General features: G+C 47.6%; 3 protein-coding genes across 3 annotated transcripts; 2 read left to right on the forward strand and 1 right to left on the reverse strand.

Annotated features, from left to right (window-relative positions):
- Positions 1-128: 128 nt before the first annotated feature.
- Positions 129-4,701, forward strand: LOC101769706 (putative pentatricopeptide repeat-containing protein At3g15130). The gene is made up of 8 exons (XM_022825086.1): positions 129-675; positions 760-877; positions 971-1,029; positions 1,145-1,209; positions 1,337-1,430; positions 1,541-1,610; positions 1,733-1,835; positions 3,215-4,701. The coding sequence occupies exons 1-8, from the start codon at positions 415-417 to the stop codon at positions 4,467-4,469; spliced, it is 2,025 nt and encodes a 674-aa protein (XP_022680821.1). The 5' UTR covers positions 129-414; the 3' UTR covers positions 4,470-4,701.
- On the reverse strand, positions 4,676-7,765 carry LOC101771044 (3-isopropylmalate dehydrogenase, chloroplastic). The gene is made up of 11 exons (XM_004959932.3): positions 7,501-7,765; positions 7,279-7,408; positions 7,033-7,144; positions 6,877-6,952; positions 6,660-6,748; positions 6,315-6,401; positions 5,960-6,076; positions 5,762-5,869; positions 5,597-5,650; positions 5,339-5,491; positions 4,676-4,978 (listed from the first exon to the last, which is right to left on the reverse strand). The coding sequence occupies exons 1-11, from the start codon at positions 7,709-7,711 to the stop codon at positions 4,898-4,900; spliced, it is 1,218 nt and encodes a 405-aa protein (XP_004959989.1). The 5' UTR covers positions 7,712-7,765; the 3' UTR covers positions 4,676-4,897.
- A 65-nt stretch (positions 7,766-7,830) lies between these two features.
- On the forward strand, positions 7,831-9,865 carry LOC101771433 (UPF0235 protein C15orf40 homolog). The gene is made up of 3 exons (XM_004959933.3): positions 7,831-8,060; positions 8,152-8,240; positions 9,515-9,865. Exons 1-3 carry the CDS (start codon positions 7,898-7,900, stop codon positions 9,641-9,643), a joined length of 381 nt encoding a protein of 126 aa, XP_004959990.1. The 5' UTR covers positions 7,831-7,897; the 3' UTR covers positions 9,644-9,865.
- Positions 9,866-19,477: the final 9,612 nt, after the last annotated feature.

A 19,477-nucleotide genomic window follows, 5' to 3' on the forward strand; every position in this document is an offset into this window, starting at 1 on the left:
TCTGTTCCTCCCAAAATAGTACATGTAGAGGGAGAACCGTCGACAATACAGGTTGCAAAGGACAGACAAAGACATCCTTGTGTTCTTAAGATGGCTTGCAAGCAGCATAAGAGTGATTTGTCTAGTTGTGTCCCATGTTTACATGAAAAATGTACTATGTTTTGACTGCTTTGCATGAACCATGGTTACTAAATCTTTGAACTATCCTTCTAGTTCTAAAGGTAACTTTTCCTTTTCTCAAACTGGAAGTAAGATCTTATGTTTCTTGAGCCATTGCATCCTTGGGCCTGGCCCAGTTGGCGTTTGACTGACGCCTTGGGCCAGTCTGTTTGCTCCAGTAATGTGCAAGAGAAATAATCCGGTCATGGGCCTTTACGGATTTGCCACGCTCTCCTCCCTTCTCGTGCTTTCGCGATGGCAACCACCGACACGACGACGACGGAGGCGCCAGCGACGGTGGTGGGCGGCTACGAGCTGCGGGAGCGCCTGGGCGGCCGCCCGCCATCCACGGTCGTTTGGCGTGCGGTCTCACGCTCCACCGGCGCGCCCGTGGCCGTGAAGCAGGTGCGCCTCGCCGGCCTCCCAGCCCTCCTCCGCGACAGCCTCGACTGCGAGGTCCGCTTTCTCGCCGCCGTCAGCCACCCCAACATCATCCGCCTCATCGACGTCATCCAGGTACAACACCATCTCCATTTCTCTGCCTCTACCGTTCGAATTTCTTCTAGGCACGGCACCAATCCATGTTGTCCCCTCCGTCAGACACAGAGCTGCCTGTACCTCGTCCTGGAGCTGTGCGAGGGAGGGGACCTCGCGGCCTTCATCTGCCGCAACGGGAGGGTCGACGAGCGTGTGGCCAGAAATTTCATGAAGCAAATTGGTAATTCAATCGTCTCTCAATCAATTGCTATCCATTCAATTCGTGACTGGGGGGATGTGATGTGTGAGAAATGGCGCTCGCCCCTTGTCGCAGGAGCTGGCTTACAGGTGCTGCGCCGGCACCATGTCGTCCACCGGGACTTGAAACCTCAGGTCCAGGGACTGAATCATTTTCTTCTTCCCATCCTTTTTCTACTTCCTAACTGAGATGGATCTGCAGTTGTAGTAACTGATATACTGTGATTATCCTATCCCTCCAATGTTGCAGAATATCCTACTGTCTTCTCCAAGCAGCGATGCGGTCCTCAAGATATCTGATTTTGGCCTTGCAAGGTGCAGTTTTGCCTCCCATTTTCAGATATCTTACGAATTACAACTTTTCAAAAACAGTAGCAGAATTACACAATGGTATGGAGATTCTGTATGGAGGTCCAGATGTAAGTTACTCTTTGACCTGCAGGGTTCTTCGTCCTGGGGAGTATGCAGACACTGCTTGTGGTTCTTGTTTGTACATGGCCCCAGAAGTGATGCTATTTCAAAAGTACGATGACAAGGTATGACCGCATCAGTGTATGAGTGGCATGTTTGTACATGACTACATGAGTATATGTTGACAAGGAAAGTTGGTACCGACATGAGAAATCTAAACCTCTGTTGTGCGCAGGTAGACATGTGGAGTATTGGCGCTATCCTGTTCGAACTCTTGAATGGCTACCCGCCATTCCGTGGCAGAAGCAATGTACAGGTGGCTTCTCTCGTTCTCTCTTGGCTGAGTCGTTTATCTTACTTGAATTCAACAGTTCTGCTGATTGCCATCTTTCTCTGTCTGTCTTCAGCTCCTCCAATGTATAAACAGGAGCACATCTCTCCCGTTCTCGAAACCTCTGGCGTCCAGCTTGCATCCTGATTGTGTTGATATATGCACCAGACTACTCTGCACCAATCCAGGTCTGCCACAGGTTAACTTTATACCCCTCTCATCGAATTCCCTGGTAATTTGGTGACAACTGCTAATAGTAGTGTAGCGCAAATCTTTCAGTGAAGAGGCTGTCCTTCCAAGAATTCTTCAACCACAGTTTCTTCGGAGTATGAATGCAAGGCAGCATAGCATCTGAATCAAAGACCAAGATGGCTGAATGTTGTTTTTTGATACTTGACGTGGGCATTTAGTCTGGCTGTACTGTAAACAGGGCATTCAGAACTTGTTTACTAGGAATACATGTGCATTTTCCTTTGTGATGTCGTCTTTGTTATCTGTCCTCTCCATACTGCGAGATTCACCACCTTGACGGCTTGATCTCGTATTCCATCCTGAATACCTGCTATCTGAGCAGTGTGGTCTCCCATCTTTTGAGGAGCCCATCAACATTTCAAGGTCTCCCCAGACCATGTTGCCTGTTGAACAAGCCTTGTGTCCGCAATAGCCAGCGAGAGCTTTTCCTAGGAGAGGAGGCCAGAATCCTGAAACCCAGCAGAGCAGAGCAGAGCTGTTTGCATGAGCTGCAGTGACATTTCGTGCGCATCCCACGAATCCAATGGAGCGGCGGAAGATGATCGCCGACCTCCTCAGGGCAAGCGCGAAGAGCTCGGCCCTCCGCGGAGGCGCCCAGCTGCACGCCTCCCTGACGAAGCTGGGGTTCGGATCGGACACCATGCTGAGCAACAACCTGATCGACATGTACGCTAAGTGCGGGAAGGTGGCCATGGCAGCCGAGGTGTTCGATGGAATGCCCGACAGGAACGTGGTCTCCTGGACGGCCCTCATGGTGGGCTTCCTGCAGCGCGGGGAGGCCAGGGAGTGCCTCAGGCTGTTCGGCGACATGCGGGCCTCCTCCGAGGCCGCGCCGAACGAGTACACGCTCTCGGCGAGCCTCAAGGCCTGCTGTGTCGCCGGCGACACGGGCGCCGGCGTCCGCATCCATGGATTCTGCGTCAGGACGGGGTACGAGGAGCACCACGTCGTCGCCAACTCGCTTGTGCTCATGTACTCCAAGGGCGGTAGGATCCGCGACGCACGGCGAGTGTTCGACGGAACCGGCTTCAGGAACCTCGTCACCTGGAACGCCATGATCTCCGGGTACGCGCACGCCGGCCACGGCAGGGACGCGCTGCTCGTGTTCCGGGAGATGCAGCTTCAGGAGCAGCCCGACGAGTTCACCTTTGCCAGCTTGCTCAAAGCTTGCAGCGGCCTTGGCGCGGCACGCCAGGGCGCGCAGGTCCATGCGGCCATGACGGCGAGAGGGTTATCCACGGCCTCCAACGCCATCCTCGCCGGCGCGCTGGTCGACCTGTACGCCAAATGCCGGTGCCTGCCGGTGGCGATGCGGGTCTTCGAGAGCCTGGAGCGGAAGAACGCCATCCAGTGGACGACGGTGGTCGTCGGCCACGCGCAGGAGGGGCAGGTGAGGGAAGCCATGGAGCTGTTCCGACGGTTCTGGAGCTCCGGCGTCCGAGCTGACGCCCATGTCCTGTCCAGCGTCGTCGGCGTGTTCGCGGATTTCGCGCTGATCGAGCAGGGCCGGCAAGTGCACTGCTACACCGTCAAGAACCCGGCCGGGCTGGACGTGTCCGTCGGCAACTCCGTGGTGGACATGTACCTCAAGTGCGGGCTGACCGACGAGGCAGGACGGCTGTTCCGGGAAATGCCGGCGAGGAATGTCGTGTCGTGGACGGCGATGATCAATGGGCTCGGAAAACATGGACTCGGCCGTGAAGCCGTCGGCATGTTCGAGCAGATGCGAGCAGACGGCGTCGAGCCCGACGAGGTGGCCTACCTGGCTTTGCTGTCGGCGTGCAGCCACGCCGGCCTTGTGGAGGAGTGCCGGCTGTACTTCTCAAGGATCCGGCAGGAACGCAGGGTGAGGCCGAGAGCAGAGCACTACGCGTGCATGGTCGATCTCCTCGGCCGCGCTGGAGAGCTCAGGGAGGCAAGGGACCTCATCCTGACGATGCCCATGGAGCCGACCGTCGGCATATGGCAGACGCTTCTGGGCGCGTGCAGGGTGCACAAGGACGTGGCCGTGGGCAGGGAGGCCGGCGACGTCCTCCTGGCCATGGACGGCGACAACCCGGTGAACTACGTGATGCTGTCCAACATCTTGGCGGAGGCCGGGGAGTGGCGCGAGTGCCAGGAGGTGCGAGACGCCATGAGGCGCAAGGGGCTCAAGAAGCAGGGAGGGTGCAGCTGGGTGGAGGTGGACAAGGAGGTGCACTTCTTCTACGGCGGCGGCGACGACACGCACCCGCAGGCCGGCGACATCCGCCGCGTGCTGAGGGACGTCGAGAGGAGGATGCGGGAGCAGCTGGGGTACAGCGCCGACGCGCGGTTCACGCTGCACGACGTCGACGAGGAGTCGCGCGCCGACAGCCTCAGGGTGCACAGCGAGCGGCTCGCCGTCGGGCTGTGGCTCCTGCGCAACGGCGGGCAGGGGAGGAAGGCGATCAGGGTGTACAAGAACCTGCGGGTGTGCGGGGACTGCCATGACTTCTTCAAGGGCTTGTCGGCTGTCCTCAACGTGGTGTTGGTGATCAGAGACGCCAACAGGTTCCATCGCTTTGAACAGGGTGCCTGCTCCTGTAGGGACTATTGGTGACTGCACGGACACTGTATCCCCTTTATCTAGTTTTTCTGTTTTGATCCGATCAGTGGAAGTATGTCAGTCCGCTAACCAGAGCATGCGAATCAAGCAGATGTTCAGCTCTAACAAGATTCTTCACCCCCACCAGATGTTCAGTTGTTAGACTCCATTGAAAAAAAAACAAGATGTAGCCACAAATCTATAGTTGTTTTCGGCTGCCATGAAGGGAAATATCCCCATTTTATTATCCCATTTATTGGACGAACAGTATTCTCCCATATATCACAAACTTAAGTTACAGGAAGTCCAACAAGCAACAAAGAGAGAAAGAGGCCGCCCATCAATTCAACGGCAGGCAACGAACTAAACAATCCAGATGCAGTATGCTCTTTCAGCAGGCTCAACTTCTAAAAGAACAATCTCATTTGCTCAGGCTACAGCTTTCAGTTTATAGCAGCCACCGCCTTTTGTGACTCCACTGTCTTCAAGACTTCCTCCCCCATCCGCTTGCATCCAACCAATGTCTGTAAGTGAGAACATAAGTTTCCAAAAAAGAGGTGAACCAAAATGAAACACCATTAGCGCATTTGCAGTTTGCAAACTTGGTACTAGTTTCTTCCATGCCAACTTGGTATTCTACAATGGCATAGGACTACCAAATTCGTTACACCATTATACAAAAAGACGCTCCCTAAGTGAGCACCAAGTACTTGATATTAAACATATATAATATGAAGCTAAGAAGATTTACCCTTTTATACAGAAAAAAGGTAGAAATGAAATTTTTCCTTAAAAATAATTAAGCAATGTTAAATGTAATAATTTTATTGAAGAAATTTTGCATATGATTCTTCGATAATAGTTCTCTAACTAGTTCATCATACCGTTCCAGGAGAATATATGTCCCCAGTTCGGAATCCCTGGTTCAGTGTTTCTGTAACTGCAGCTTCAATTCTCTTTGCAGCATTGTCTTCTCCAAGGCCATATCGCAATAGCATCGCTGCACTAAGAATTGTAGCTAATGGATTGGCCTTGTCCTGCACTCAGCAAATAACAATAGAAGAAGCAAATTTCAAACAAAGCTACATACTTAAGCCAACCTAGTGTCAAAGAATTATTTGAAAAATAGAAGTCATCTTAACCTGCCCAGCAATATCAGGGGCAGAGCCATGAATAGGTTCAAAAAGACCAGGTCCCTGCACATAAACATGACAACCTCTTGAGCTGTACATCCAAATTTTCAGCAGAATATGATAGCGTCCATAAATGATTTAGAGGGCTTGAGGGCATTGGAAGGAGTCTATTACCGATTCACCAACACTGGCAGACGGGAGCATTCCAATGCTTCCCGTAATCATTGATGCTTCATCAGATAATATGTCACCAAAAATGTTGTTTGTGACAATTGTGTCAAACTGCAGCAATGCAGGAAATTAAGGAGGTCAACACATCCTACTGACGCTTAGCCAGGACAAAATGAATCACATAAAGAAAAGAAAACAAACCTGCTTAGGATTCCTAACAAGCTGCATTGCAGCATTATCAACATACATGTGCGAGAGTTCAATGTCAGGGAATTCAGAAGCTAGTGCAGTCACCCTTCTTCTCCAAAGCATGGATGCCTACAAAATTATAGGAGCAAAAGAGTTATAACCTTTCAAAAGGTTTTCTAGTGTCAGCATAATGCTAAAGAATGATGTACGTCAATAAATTCTACAGATAATAACATTAAATCCTTTATATTGCATAATCAAAAGATGGAGCATCAATTCAAATGGAAACAACAAGTAACATTCCACACACAGAATATTACTTATAAACAAGTTTTGGAATACATTTGGGAAAAGCATAATACAGTACCTCCAGCACATTTGCTTTATCAACTGAGCATAGTTTCCCTCTTCTCTTGCGAGCAACCTCAAATGCAACACGTGCGATGCGATCAATCTGGGGATGAAACAGAGGATCTCATCAACACCAAGGATCAAAATTGTACAGATGAACCTTAAAAAATGTACAGAAGAATGCATTCTACAATAAAATAATATAAAATGAAATGTTTTGTATATGATATAGATATTCTCCCATAAATGATATACAGCCATCTACAGTTATGTCTATTCAAGGCCTAATAAATGCCAAAAGTATGATGCCTTAAAAAAAGGGGATAGTGGAGGTAGAATATGTAATTGAGGGTGGAGTCACCTCAGAAGCAGAATAAACTTCTGTGTTGAAGCCAGTTTCCTCTCCGTTGTCATTCGTTCCAAAACCCCTAGGTTTGCCAAAGTATATTCCTGCCATGGAGGATTCCAAATCATTACTATTGGTAGGCACAAGGTTTATCAGAGTGCAAAAGAAGATATTAAATTAGAAATGAAACAAAATCTTGGTTCATGTTTGAACAGAATTTAGTCAACATTACCTCCAGTAAGCTCTCTGACAACCATAATGTCAACACCTTCAGCTACCTCTTTCTTCAGAGTAGATGCATCTACTAGCTACGAATTTACAGAAGTTAAAAATCCAAACGATTGTAGTTCATACATGAAATTTTACTAAGATGTGGACTTTGGTTTACCTGTGGCAACACCGCAGCTGGACGCAGATTGGCAAACACCCGCAGCCCAGCACGGAGCTGGAGCAACCCCGTCTCAGGCTTGAGGTGCTTCTCATTGTTATCCCACTTATACCTACATCACAGCATAACACTGAAGTACTCAGAACACAGTTGCACAGTCATGAATTCTGAACAAACAAAATGCATTTGGCAGGTGTTAGGCACTACTCACTACTGGGACTGCTGCTCAAACAACAATCAACTCACCCTCCTATGGCGCCGAGGAGGACGGCGTCAGAATCCTTCGCTGCCGCGAGGGTTTCGTCGGGGAGCGGCACGCCGGTGGCATCTAGCGCCGAGCCGCCCATCAGCTTCTCCTGGAACCGGAGCTCGACGCCTGCGGCGGAAGATAAACAAACAGGGGCTCATCGTCCTGCCGATACTAACTGATTTGAAGCTAAGGCATTGGGTGGTGATGAATCAGCTTGCCTTCGAGTGCGCCGGCGAGGGAGAGAACGTCCTTGGCGACGGCGACCACCTCCGGCCCTATGCCGTCCCCGGGGAGGAGCGTGATGTTGTAGCTCCTCGCCGCGGCGGAGCACCGGAAGGCCGCCATATGCCGAGGCCGAGCCACCGCGCCGCCGGCTCGCCGGCGGGAGAAGGCTAGGGTTTTGAGCGGCGTAGCTTGCAGAGCCGCCATTGCTGCCGCTTAGCTCTAGTGCGGGCTCACCTATTAGCCACAATGGACAATGGCGGTAGTGTTGTTAGTGTGCCACAAAATAACCCTCTCACCTATTACGGCCCAGCCCATGTTGGCATGTTCGTAGTCGTGATCAGTGGGCCCAATTTGAGTCGGGAACGAATCGAGCCGGGACTGACCGCGGAGATGGCTCCGGGGAAGCGAGGCAAGGCCAGAGGGGAGGCGCCGCCGCCCGCCGCCGCCAACGCCGGCGGAGGTGGGTTCCCGAGCTGCCTCCGATTGATGCCGCCGTCGACAGTCGCCATCTCGATCCACGCCAAGCCTGGTTCTAAGGTCGCCACCATCACAGGTCGTTCTGCCCCTCTCAGATTCTCGGTTGCCGCCGCTGTCTCTCTGCTCAGACGCTAACCCTGAAGCGTGCGTGTGTGTGGATTTTGCAGAGATCGGGGACGAGGCGGTCGGCGTCCAGATCGACGCGCCGGCGAGGGATGGCGAGGCCAACGCCGCGCTTGTCGACTTCATCAGCTCGGTGAGTAGTTCGTCGCGGTTGCAGAACACTAGATCGACTCGAATTGACTAGCTATTGGTACTTCCGCGTCTAGGTCGAAAATTGGGCTATGGATATACTATCCAGATTTCTGGTTTATAAACTGAATGCATTCTGATGACTTGTGATCCTCGCTTTATCGAAATAGAATCTTCTGTCAAAATGTTTATAATTTTAGCTTGTATCCGCAGAGTGACGATCAAACATTTAACAGGCTAGCACTTATCACGGAGCAAATACAGCACAGGTGGCAGGCTACATGAACATCTTGAACTAAATCAACTAATAGAGCATGTGCTTTCATGCGCATCTTGTTTAGCTTTGATAGAGAGTATGTCAAATCATTTACTTTTTCGAGATCATTTCTTCTAAACTACTCCCTCTGTTCCAAATTATAGGTTGTTTTGGCTTTTTAAGATTCATAGATTTCATTATGCACTTAGATATAGCCTATGTCTAGATACATAATAATATCTATGAATCTAGAAAAGCCAAAACGACCTATAATTTGGGATGGAGGGAGTAACTGTTAGTTTGATAATACTGATAGAACTGTAATTGAGTTCTCTTACTGATAGCGTTGTAATTGAACAGCGTGAGTAGTCAGTTTGGTATTGTGGTTCTCTTAATGCTTGCATGGATTAAAATATGCAAGCTGTGCCATTGGTTTTGGACTGCAAAGAAAACTATAGTTTAACCATGAATGACGAGTTGTTCTTTGACCTTTAGCATGCTACGAAAGCTAATTTTGACTAAGCAAAGGGTTAGTTGACTTTGTGGAAGACTTCACTCTTCTTTGTGGAGTCTATTATTCTGCATGAATTATAGCGAAGTTCAACTTCACAACAGTAAAACCGATGCTGATTTAGACAACTGCAGTTCAAGTGTATATTTCGTGTAATTCATTTCATTGTCAAACTGCAATTCGAGGGTTTAAATTCATGGACAAAACATGGGCAGAGGCTATATTTGATTGAGAATAGTAGCTCAATGGGAACTGTATCCTCAGGCACAGGCTATTTGATTCAGAATAGTAGCTTGATGAGATGATTAAGTTCTTGAACAAAAAGGGAAAGCAAAAAAGATGCAGTGAGTTTGACTACACTCTTTGGTGCTATTTAGATTTTATTCAGAACAACGATACCTTAAGGACTATGGTAATATAAACGGATTTTGTCAAAGTTTGGATCATCTGAAGTTTTCTTTCTCTGTTGTCTGTCCTATTTTAATTCTGAGAATCTGTGTGAACTTTGCAGGTACTTGGGGTGAAGAAAAGAGAGATATCTATTGGCTCTGGTTCTAAATCAAGGGAAAAGGTTGTGCTGGTACAAGATGCTACTCTTCAAGGTGTCTACGATGCTCTGAAGAAGTCCTGTAATTGTTGATGATGTATGTATGCTAAACCTGATAGTAACTGGATGACCATGAGGTAAACTAGTGGTCTTTGTAATAACATATCTGCGCTGTTAGTGAATCTCCTAGGAGTGCTCTTGCAACATGCAGTAAGTTTCAAAATGGAGTGACTTGACTGAAGATGAAACTGAATGGGATGTCGTCTTTACTGTCATGAGATGCAGATCTTTCAACGAGACCAGGTGATATAGTAATGCTGTTTGCCGGAAAGATTTACAGAGATGGCTTGCCATCTAACGTTAAACCCCGTGTATATATGCCTACAATGTGTGTGTGATCTTGTGTCCTTTGCAACCAACTACTACTTGGTATCTATGGTTAATAAGAAAGGGAAAGAAAAAGGAAGATTTCCAACCAGACGGATCCTAACTGAGCTGGGCCTTTTGGGCTGTTGCGAGTTGCTGAGCCAGGCTCAACCAACCTTTCTTAATCTTGTTTGGGCAGAATTTCCTCTTTCAATCTAACACGGTCTTCATCCAGAGAGATCACTGTTTGCATCTCGTCGTCGATCCTGGCAATGAAGGTAAACAATAATGGGAGTAATTTGGCGTCTCAAAGGAAATAAAAAAAGAAAAGAAAAGCATGAAACGCCTTGGACCCGGACCTCTTGGGGCAACAAGTAGTGCTGCCACAGATTCGAGGTGTAATATTAAAGTACTAACAAGTAACAACCCACCAAACAACGTGGGTGGGACATTTACGTAGGTGAGCCGTTTGGCAACTTTTGGCGATCGGCTCGATGATGCATGGGGATGCAATTTGGGCTTAAGATAAGATCAACTAGTCCGTTTTGCTGTTGCATTATCACGAGGGGATTAATTTTTTTTAGTCCGGATCACATCGGATGTTTGTATATCAATTAGAAGATTAATTGTGAGCTAATTATAAAACTAATTGCATAAATCGTGGCTAATTTGCGAGACGAATCTATTAAACCTAGTTTATGCAATTAGGTTTAATAAATTCATCTCGCGAATTATGCAATTGATTTTTGTGTTTACTCTATGTTTAATAATCCTAATTACTATCAAACATTCGATGTGGGAGGGATTAATTTTTATTACAGTCTCCAAACGGAGCCTAAGTATCCTGCATCTATCTATCTGCTCTGATTAACGGCATGTTGTGCCAAAAGATATATAGGTTGGCTTACAAGAAGAAGAAGAAAAAGCTGCTCTGCTCATCATTTGCACTGCCTGCAACCATGGCTAAACGCATCAATCAGGGCGCGTGGAGATTGCGGCCAAAGCTCTCATCGATCTCATCAGCGTGCAGTGCAGGGCATCTGATTGATTGGATGGGATGCTCAGGAGGTTTGTCTCGTACAAATGCCATTTGTTTTGTTTTGGCCACCTCGATATCCTTTCTTTGAAATTTGGGCCATGTTTAGTTACTCCCAACTCCCAACTTTGACACTATGCAAAAAGAAGATTCCCCATCACATCAAACTTGCGGTACATGCATGGAGTACTAAATGTAGATGAAATTAAAAACTAATTGCACAGTTTTGTTGTACTTTGCGAGACGAATCTTTTGAGCCTAATTAGTCAATATTTGGACAATAATTCACAAATACAAACGAAACGCTACAGTGTGCTACAGTGCTGTAACAGTAATTTAGCACCCCCAAATTCGCCAAACTAAACACGGCCTTGTTTTGTTTTGGCCACCTCGGTATCCTTTCTTCGAATAAGTGCTAAATTTTAGAAGTGTCACATCGAATATTCGAATACTAATTAGAAGGATTAAATATGAGCTTATTATAAAACTAATTGTAGAACCCCTATACTAATTCGCGAGACGAATCTATTGAGCCTAATTAATCCATAATTAGTACATGTTTACTGTAGCAGTACATTGTCAAATCATGGATTAGTTAGGCTTAATAGATTCATCTCACGAATTAGACTACATCTGTGCAATGTGTTTTGTAAATAGTCTATGTTTAATACTTCTAATTAGTATGAAGGTACGGGCAAATTTTAGAAGGTATATCCCTTAACCCAGGTAAACAGTGCTGATCCTGATTAGAGTACGTTCTCAGTGATGAGCAGCACGATTACCGATGCATCAGTACGTGCCGGCGGTCAAGTCAAACATGGTTGTTGCATCGGGTGGGTACACTTGGTTCACTATTCCCTTGTCTATTGATGCACAATCACGAAGTGAGTGAGTGTTTTGATACGAGGTGGTAAACTTTAGCAGTATCACATCGGAGTTCGGATGCTAATTAAGAGGACTAAACATGAGCTAATTACAAAACTAATTGCACAGATGGAGTCTAATTCGCGAGACGAATCTATTAAGGCTAATTAATCCATCATTAGCCAATAGTTACTGTAGCACCACATTGTCAAATCATGGACTAATTAGACTTAATAGATTTGTCTTGCGAATTAGATTCCATCTGTGCAATTAGTTTTATAATTAGACTATGTTATGTGACATGTGCTAAGTTTAGCTAGGGGTGTCAAAACACCCCTCATGAATATTCTTGAGTTTTGAGTTGGGGTCACGAGACGAGAACATCCATCGATCGTCCATGGTTTCTGACGCACACGGAGGAGGAGGAGGAGGAGGAGGAGGAGAAGTTGGCGTCTATCTAAGCTAGCAGTGGCACGAACGCCGATGATGAAAAGCTAGCTGGTGATCGACGGAGAGTACGTTCCTGGCATGGAGCGGTTACCGAGTTACATGCATCTGCGGCTTGGATTATGTTATGTCCCAACTTGATCGCTGTTGGATATGATGAACCTTTGATTGACTTGCACTTGGCTAAGATGCCACGTCGATGATGAAGAAGCACATCAGCCGCTGTAGCTAGGCGCCGAGCAAGAAACCTCCGTATCCATATATGCCACCAATCAAACCAGAAGGAGAGAAGAGAAGCAGGCAAGAAACCTCAAAACAATAACAAAAGCGCGTGCCACGATCACATCACCAAAGCCTATTTATTATCATCTTAGTGTTAAAACAAGATACCATGTTCACTAAGAGGGTCTAAAAATTCCCACGTTAATCAGAAAAAAGAGAAGAATTTGAACCATTAGATTTTATGAAGACCTAACCACTAAGGGACACAGGAAAATTGCCGAGTGCCAGGGGCACTCGGCGAAGGGCAAAATACACTCGGCGAACCGTTTGCCGAGTGTAACACTCGGCAAATGGCACACGGCAAAAATTCACTCGGCAAACTCGGCAAAGTCTTTGCCAAGTGCCCAGAAAACACACGGCATCCAATTTTTGAAAAAAATAAAAAAAATCCTGTTCCGCCAGCACCGCCACCACCCGCAGCTCCGCCAGCACCACCACCACCGGCCGCCACCACCGCCAGCTCCGCCAGCACCACCTCCCATGCCGCCATCACCACCGACCACCACCAGTACACCCCCACAGCCCCACGCCGCCGCGGATCTGGAGAAGGCCCCGGCGCCGCCGGATCCGCCGCAGAGGGGGGGGAGGGGCAGGGGTGCGCCGCCACCAGGCCCCCTCCCCTCGATCCGCAGCCGTCGCCCGGATCTGGCCGCCTCCGGAGCCCCCTCCCCTCGAGCCGCCCGCATCTGACCGGCGACGGAGGGAGGGAGGAAGGAGGCCGCCCCGGCCGCCAGATCTCACCGGTAGGGAGCGGGGCCGGGAGGGGGCGCCGCCCGCCAGAGAGGGAGGGGAAGGGGCGCCGCCCGGCCGGGAGAGGAAGGGTTGGAGGAGAGACACCGCCCGTCGGAGAGGGAGGGGAGGGGCGTCGCCCGTCGGAGAGGGAGGGGAAGGGGCGCCGCCGGCCGGGAGATGGAGGGGAAGGGGCGGCGCGTGACTGCGGTGGGGTGCAGCGCGTGGATTCGGGTGGGTGGGGGGGCCGAGGGGGGGCGCCGGGGGAGTTATGGCCGGGTGGGCCGCGTCCGTGAGTTAAGGGTGTGGAGTTTGCCGAGTGTAAAAAGGATAACACTCGGCAAACTCCTTCTTTGCCGAGTGTCCCAGATTTGGGCACTCGGCGAAGATTTTTTTTTCATTTTCCCATCTTTTCTATAACAGTTTCTACTGATACTATTTGATTATATTATGCGGTGATAGGTCAAATTCACTCAAAAATATATATTTGATTATTCTACTAATATTATTTCATTATTTTATGCAGTTATAATTTAAATTAAATTTATATCAATTAAAATTCTATAATTGCACTTAATACATTAAAATTATCTAACAGTTCCAAAAAATTACAAAAATTTCAGATGAAACAATATATGTTCTCTATTGCCTATACAAAAAGTTTTGTAGTCAAAACAAAACTCGACCGTCACTCTAACTCTAATTCTTATTGAATCCTTCTCAACACTACTATTCTTTTTCTGAGATATTTCAGTTTGTAAACATCGTACGTGACGACATGTGCGAAATCTTCTCAATTTTTTACCGCAGCCTCCACGTATGATATCATCACATCATGACAAATCTCATGATCTTCAGACTTCGCATGCTTTTTTTACAATTAAAAAATCATTTGGCCACACATTCATGGTCATGTTTCCTGAAAAAAATGTTCAAAATTTCTTTTCATTTCACAGGTAAGGCCTCAAACTTGGCTAAATAACATGAATATTATTTTTCTACTCATTTTATTCTATAGTTTGAATCACTTGCAGTTCAAATTTGACATATACAAACAAATTTCTTGAAATGCAATTAATTAATTGAATATAGCAACCAAATCCAAAAATATACTAAATTTTAACATGGAGTACCAAATGTTGTATGTGGGGAGTAGAAAAATTTTTAAGGTGAAAAGAGAAAAAAAAACTTATTGTTTTGCCAAGTGTGAAAAAAAATACTAGGCAAACCCCCCTATTTGCCGAGTGTTTTTTTTGACACTCGGCAAACCCCCCTCTTTGGCGAGTGTTTTTTTTGACACTCGGCAAAGACCTTGTTTGCCTAGTGTTTTTTTTTGCCGAGTGTTTTTATCTCGGCACTCGGTAAAGAGCTTGTTTGCCGAGTGTTCGAAAAAAAACACTCGGCAAAGAGAAAACACTCGGCAAATTTGAGGTTTCCCGTAGTGAACGGTCTAGACTAACCAAAAGAGTCCATAACAAATACGACTAATAAATATATATACATTTAAAAAATATATACATAGTTGCGATGGACTCAAGTTATAACATTGTTGATCAATTTATATTTTATTAAATAATAATGATTCTAGTTGGCAAGTCATATATTTAAAATAGAAACATAATATTTTTGGACCGCGCTAACGTACGACCGGTCACGCCCAAAGTGCGGAGCTAATCACGGTGCAAGTAAGCATAGTTCTAGAACTCACCCCACATGCACATAGCAATTTTTTTAAAGAACAACATAGACCAAATTGTGTGCATGCGAGCAGAGTGCCAGGAGTAGCACAAATCGTGTGCATGCGAACAATACAAGCTTCTTGTCATCACATGGAGCAAATCATGCCATGCAATTTACTTTTGTTCAGTTTTCTTTGAGTGATGATAACTTTCTCACTAAGCTTCAGATTTCGAATCCATTTCCACATTTATGTTCCTTACAATTTTTATCTACCAAATGAGACCCACTTTCCATATATTTTGAAGTAATTTTATTTTTATCGTCAACTTATGTGTAGTGTCAGGAGTAACTTATATTTACATTTATATTTCTAAAACTAACAAGTTGTCTTGTTTATCCGCAGAAATTGATGCATGGAAATATAGTAACCTATGTTGTGTGGTCCAGTAACTTGTATATCTAGTAGCATGTTTACTTACGTAAAGAACTTCTATACAATAATTAGTATCATTTCACGTAGAGAGCATGTGATAACTTTTATATTATTACAACTTACATAGAGAAAATGGAACAACTTATGTAGGGGCAATAGAACAATTTATGTTTAGAGGAAGATGGCACAGTAGATACTCTTGATAGGTAAGAAATGCTAGGTAAAATTTCTTGTTGTAGCAATTTATGTATATAATTCGTTAGTAGATTTACATTTAAGTTGCTACACTTAATATAGAACTAACTAATGTATATCCAATATAAGTTATCGGTATATTAAAACTATTTCAAAACATATGCATCACGGGTCTAGTTTTGTAGATCTCATCGTAAGGAACGCAGTGGTGCAAATGGAATTGAAAACATACATCTCACAAGAAAGTTATCACATTTTTAAAAATGTAAATACATTAAAAAAGGCTCACAGCCCAATCTCCTGACACGGGCTGCAGCAGGCCACGCATGGTCGCGCGTTTCGCGCAAGCACGACCCCACGTTAGCTAACTTTTTTCAATGTTTTTCTTACATCTAAAATATTAGGATTCTACGTGAATACTCGTACATGGAAAGCCACTACTTACTTGAGTTGCAAAGATCTACTACTATCAAATAGCCATAACAAATAAATAGAAAGAGATGAATACAGATTAACCATAAATTGGTGCTATTCGTGAGCTTGATGTTGCCGGCGATAGGAATAAGAAAAGCAGATGACCACCGACAAAGGAAGCATGGAGGACCTCCATGAAAGCATGGAAACTAGAACCCACCCCCCTTGACAAGCAAGTGGAGTATGAACTGATGATGGCGGCTTGCGAGCTTGAGCGGAGGAGCAGGAGCTAGCGGCCGGCGCATGTACCTGCAGGCTAGCAGTTCTGTTTAGCCATCGGTCGGAGCTGGTGATAAGGAGTCACGAAGATGGGGAGAGCTGCTTCCACGTGATGCATAACCACAAGACCTTGGCAAGCATAAAAACAATCTCATGCGCATCGTATCCTGCCGTCGCAATGCCTTGCGAGGATAGGATGGTGGCCTAGAAACAATTTGGGAGCAAGATATTATCCCTAACATAAGCACGGCCCCCCGCTCAGGTGACACGGGCAACGACCCGAAAAACAAGCTGTCGCCGCCGCTCCCTCCCCTCCACTCCATCTCGCCACCGCCGGAGGGTGCCGCCGGAAGCCCGTGCGGCCCTAGCAAGGTGGCAGCGGAGCGTTTTTGTCCTGTATTGGTTGCGTCCGCCCTCATCTGGGTGGGAGACGCTGGGAGGCAGCCATGGCGCGAGTAGGACGGCGGTGTTGGGTGGATCTGTGGGGCTGTGATGGTGGCGCGGCAGCGTGAAGAGTATCTTGGCCCCCTAAGTGGGTTTTGGTGAATTAATGACACAATATTAAATACCTAATGAACTTTCAAGTGCATGTACAGGTTTAAAATGATTGGTGAACGTGTAGCACTTATGGATGATCCTCAAAAAGAAATGAATGAATATGAGGCATATCTTGAAGGTTAAATTTATTTTTGTTTGAATTTGAGTATAGGAATGCCATACTATTAAGAGGGATGCGTAACCTTTGGTCTTTACGTTGAAAAAAAGGTGCTCAAGATGATATAACCAAACTATGAGAGACACCTTGCACCTACACTTCACTTGGGGAATTCTTAAATAGGTGTTGACCTGAGAGTTCCGGAGTTTTCCAAAATGTTTGGAATCTCCGAAAAAGTTTCGGAGATTCCGGAACATAACGTCACAACGGCTAGTTTTGGGGTGAAGGGGTATAAATACCCCTCCCACAATCAATCTCTTGATCTAACTTCGTGCTAAGCTTTAGAAAAGCATTCAAGTCCCCCTATTTACTCCCCTTTGACATTCTTGGTGAGATTTGGTGATGATTTAAGAAGGGATTTAAGGGAAGGGCAAGAGAGAGTGCTAGTGAGCTGATTTCCCATCGTCGAGCCGGTCATTTTGTGTTTGTTACTCTTGGAGGTTCAAGCTCCTAGCCGGCTAGGCGTTGCCCATGGAGCATCCAAGGTTGTGGCTGCCTACGGAAAGTTTATATTACCCCGATGATTGAGTAAGTGACTCTAGCTCGATCTTTGTGGTCGCTAGAGTAGAAAAAGTGGCTTAGGTGTGAAAATACCACCCTTTGTGGGTTCCTCAACAGAGACGTAGGCTTCAAGTGTGGAGCTGAACTCTAGTAAACAAATCCTTATGTCTCTTGTACTTGTTGTTCTTCATTTCGTTCATATTCAAGCATAAAACATATTTCTAGGATCTGTGCTCGATCTACTTTTCTAGAAGATTGCTTGTTGTTCTATCTTGCCTCTAAGGCCTAAAATATCCTGTTGCTAAACCTATATTCGATGATTTACTTTTGAGCAAGCTTTTCATAGGGTTGTAGTGCAATCTTGCAATTCTTCGGAGAATTCGTAGATTTCTCCAAAAATTTCGCAAGTTGCGGAATTTTCGGAACAATCTCTGGAAACTCTGGAAGTTTCTGATAAACTTGTTTGAAGTTGTGTAAAATTTTCATGTTCGACTATTCACCCCCCTCTAGTCGACATCCTAGATCCTTTCACGGCGCGGAGCGAGGAGGCGGCCCGGCGGCCGTGGGTGTGGCGAGCAGGCGGTCAGGCCGGCGAAGGAAGCCCTAGCTCCGGGCCGTCGTGCGCCTAGAGCGGTGCGCAGAGACCGCGCCACAACCGCGATGGAGGCCTGGCGTGTGTGAGCGGGAGTTGCGCCTAGAACGGTGCAAGGACGTCGCACCCTGGTCGGTGTTAGTCAGATCTGCCACCGCGCGGTGCAAGCCAGGCGCGTGCGAGCGGCGGCTGCGTGGCCCTGTGCAGGGGGAGCAGCGGCTCAATGCTGGCGGGGCGGCCGTGCGACGACGACGGCCATGGCGTCCGCGTGTGAGGTCGCGCGGCGGTGGTGGTTAAGCGAGGGGCGCAACTATGCCGCGTGGTGGCGACCGGCACAGGGCAGGGAGACAAAGCCACGAGTTGGCGGCCTGCACAGTGCGAGGAGGCCGCGTTGCGTCAGCATCAAGCGTGGGGCGAGGGCGGTGACGACCGCGCACGGCAGTTGCCGTGTGCGCACCGTCGATGTGGTGATGCACAGCCGAAGATGGTCTACGCATGGCGGGAGGAGGCACGGCGATGGCGCCACCCCTAGGAGGGCTTCCATGGTTGTCGTCCAGGGAGTGTCGGGCTGTGTACGTGTAGTGGCTAGGGGTGGGATGCTCCGAGCGAAAGGCTTGGCCAGGCGATCTTGCTGGTGGCAATGGCGGTAGCGCCCTAGGGCGTCGTTCTCCCTGTTGTAGGCATAATCTTGAGCTCCATCCCTGCTGCACGGGGTTCTTTGGGTGAAAACACTGTCCAGATCCTAGACGAGCAACGGCGGCGCCACTCGCGTCGTCCCCTCCTCAGAGGCGTTGTCTCTAGAGACCCAACTCGGCTTGTGGCATTGCTGGTGACACGATGATCATGGGAGGCTGCAGCCGGTGGCGGAGGCCACGCTGGGACAGGCTTGTGGCGCGGCAAGGCGGCATGGTGCAAGACGTCAAGCTTCCCGGGGGTTGTTGAGCTCACGAGAAAGCGATCGCGGTTCTGGTGGCGGCCAGGGGTTGTTGCATTTTTGTCGGGTTGGCTGCTTGTAGCGGACCACGGCGACTGGCGTTGCTTGGCAACTGTCAGTGCGTCATGGGACTGCGTCGAAGGACAACGCTTGCAGCAATGGCATCGTGGGACGACTTGGCTTGCAGCGAACAGTGGCGGGTTGCTCAGCTTTGCTAGGCTACTCTAGTGCGGTACATCATCAAAAGATGGCACAAGCGACTACTTTGGCTTGCTGACACGGCGACGGAGGCTTTTTGCGCGGGTGAAGCAATGAGGCGAAGTCGACCTGCAGTGGCAGCTTGGTGTTTGATGAAGACCTTAGGAGGCAGGGCAACATTGCTTACCATTCTGATGGCGATAAAAGAAACGAATCCGTAACATGGAGTGCTGTGGCGGGCATGGTGAGACCCCCGCACGCA

Source organism: Setaria italica, chromosome III (genome assembly GCF_000263155.2).
Source record: "Setaria italica strain Yugu1 chromosome III, Setaria_italica_v2.0, whole genome shotgun sequence".
In the NCBI taxonomy this organism is placed as follows: Eukaryota; Viridiplantae; Streptophyta; class Magnoliopsida; order Poales; family Poaceae; genus Setaria; species Setaria italica.

Coding starts and splice junctions, on each gene's coding strand:
- LOC101769706 (XM_022825086.1), top strand. CDS start 415: ATGGCAACCACCGACACGACGACGACGGAGGCGCCAGCGACGGTGGTG. Junction 1,431..1,540: donor TTCAAAAGTACGATGACAAG/GTATGACCGCAT, acceptor TGTTGTGCGCAG/GTAGACATGTGGAGTATTGG. Junction 1,836..3,214: donor CCAATCCAGGTCTGCCACAG/GTTAACTTTATA, acceptor GGTCTTCGAGAG/CCTGGAGCGGAAGAACGCCA.
- LOC101771044 (XM_004959932.3), bottom strand. CDS start 7,711: ATGGCGGCTCTGCAAGCTACGCCGCTCAAAACCCTAGCCTTCTCCCGC. Junction 6,749..6,876: donor TGTCAGAGAGCTTACTGGAG/GTAATGTTGACT, acceptor CCTCCATGGCAG/GAATATACTTTGGCAAACCT. Junction 6,077..6,314: donor ATAAAGCAAATGTGCTGGAG/GTACTGTATTAT, acceptor ATAATTTTGTAG/GCATCCATGCTTTGGAGAAG.
- LOC101771433 (XM_004959933.3), top strand. CDS start 7,898: ATGGCTCCGGGGAAGCGAGGCAAGGCCAGAGGGGAGGCGCCGCCGCCC. Junction 8,061..8,151: donor TAAGGTCGCCACCATCACAG/GTCGTTCTGCCC, acceptor TGGATTTTGCAG/AGATCGGGGACGAGGCGGTC. Junction 8,241..9,514: donor TTGTCGACTTCATCAGCTCG/GTGAGTAGTTCG, acceptor TGAACTTTGCAG/GTACTTGGGGTGAAGAAAAG.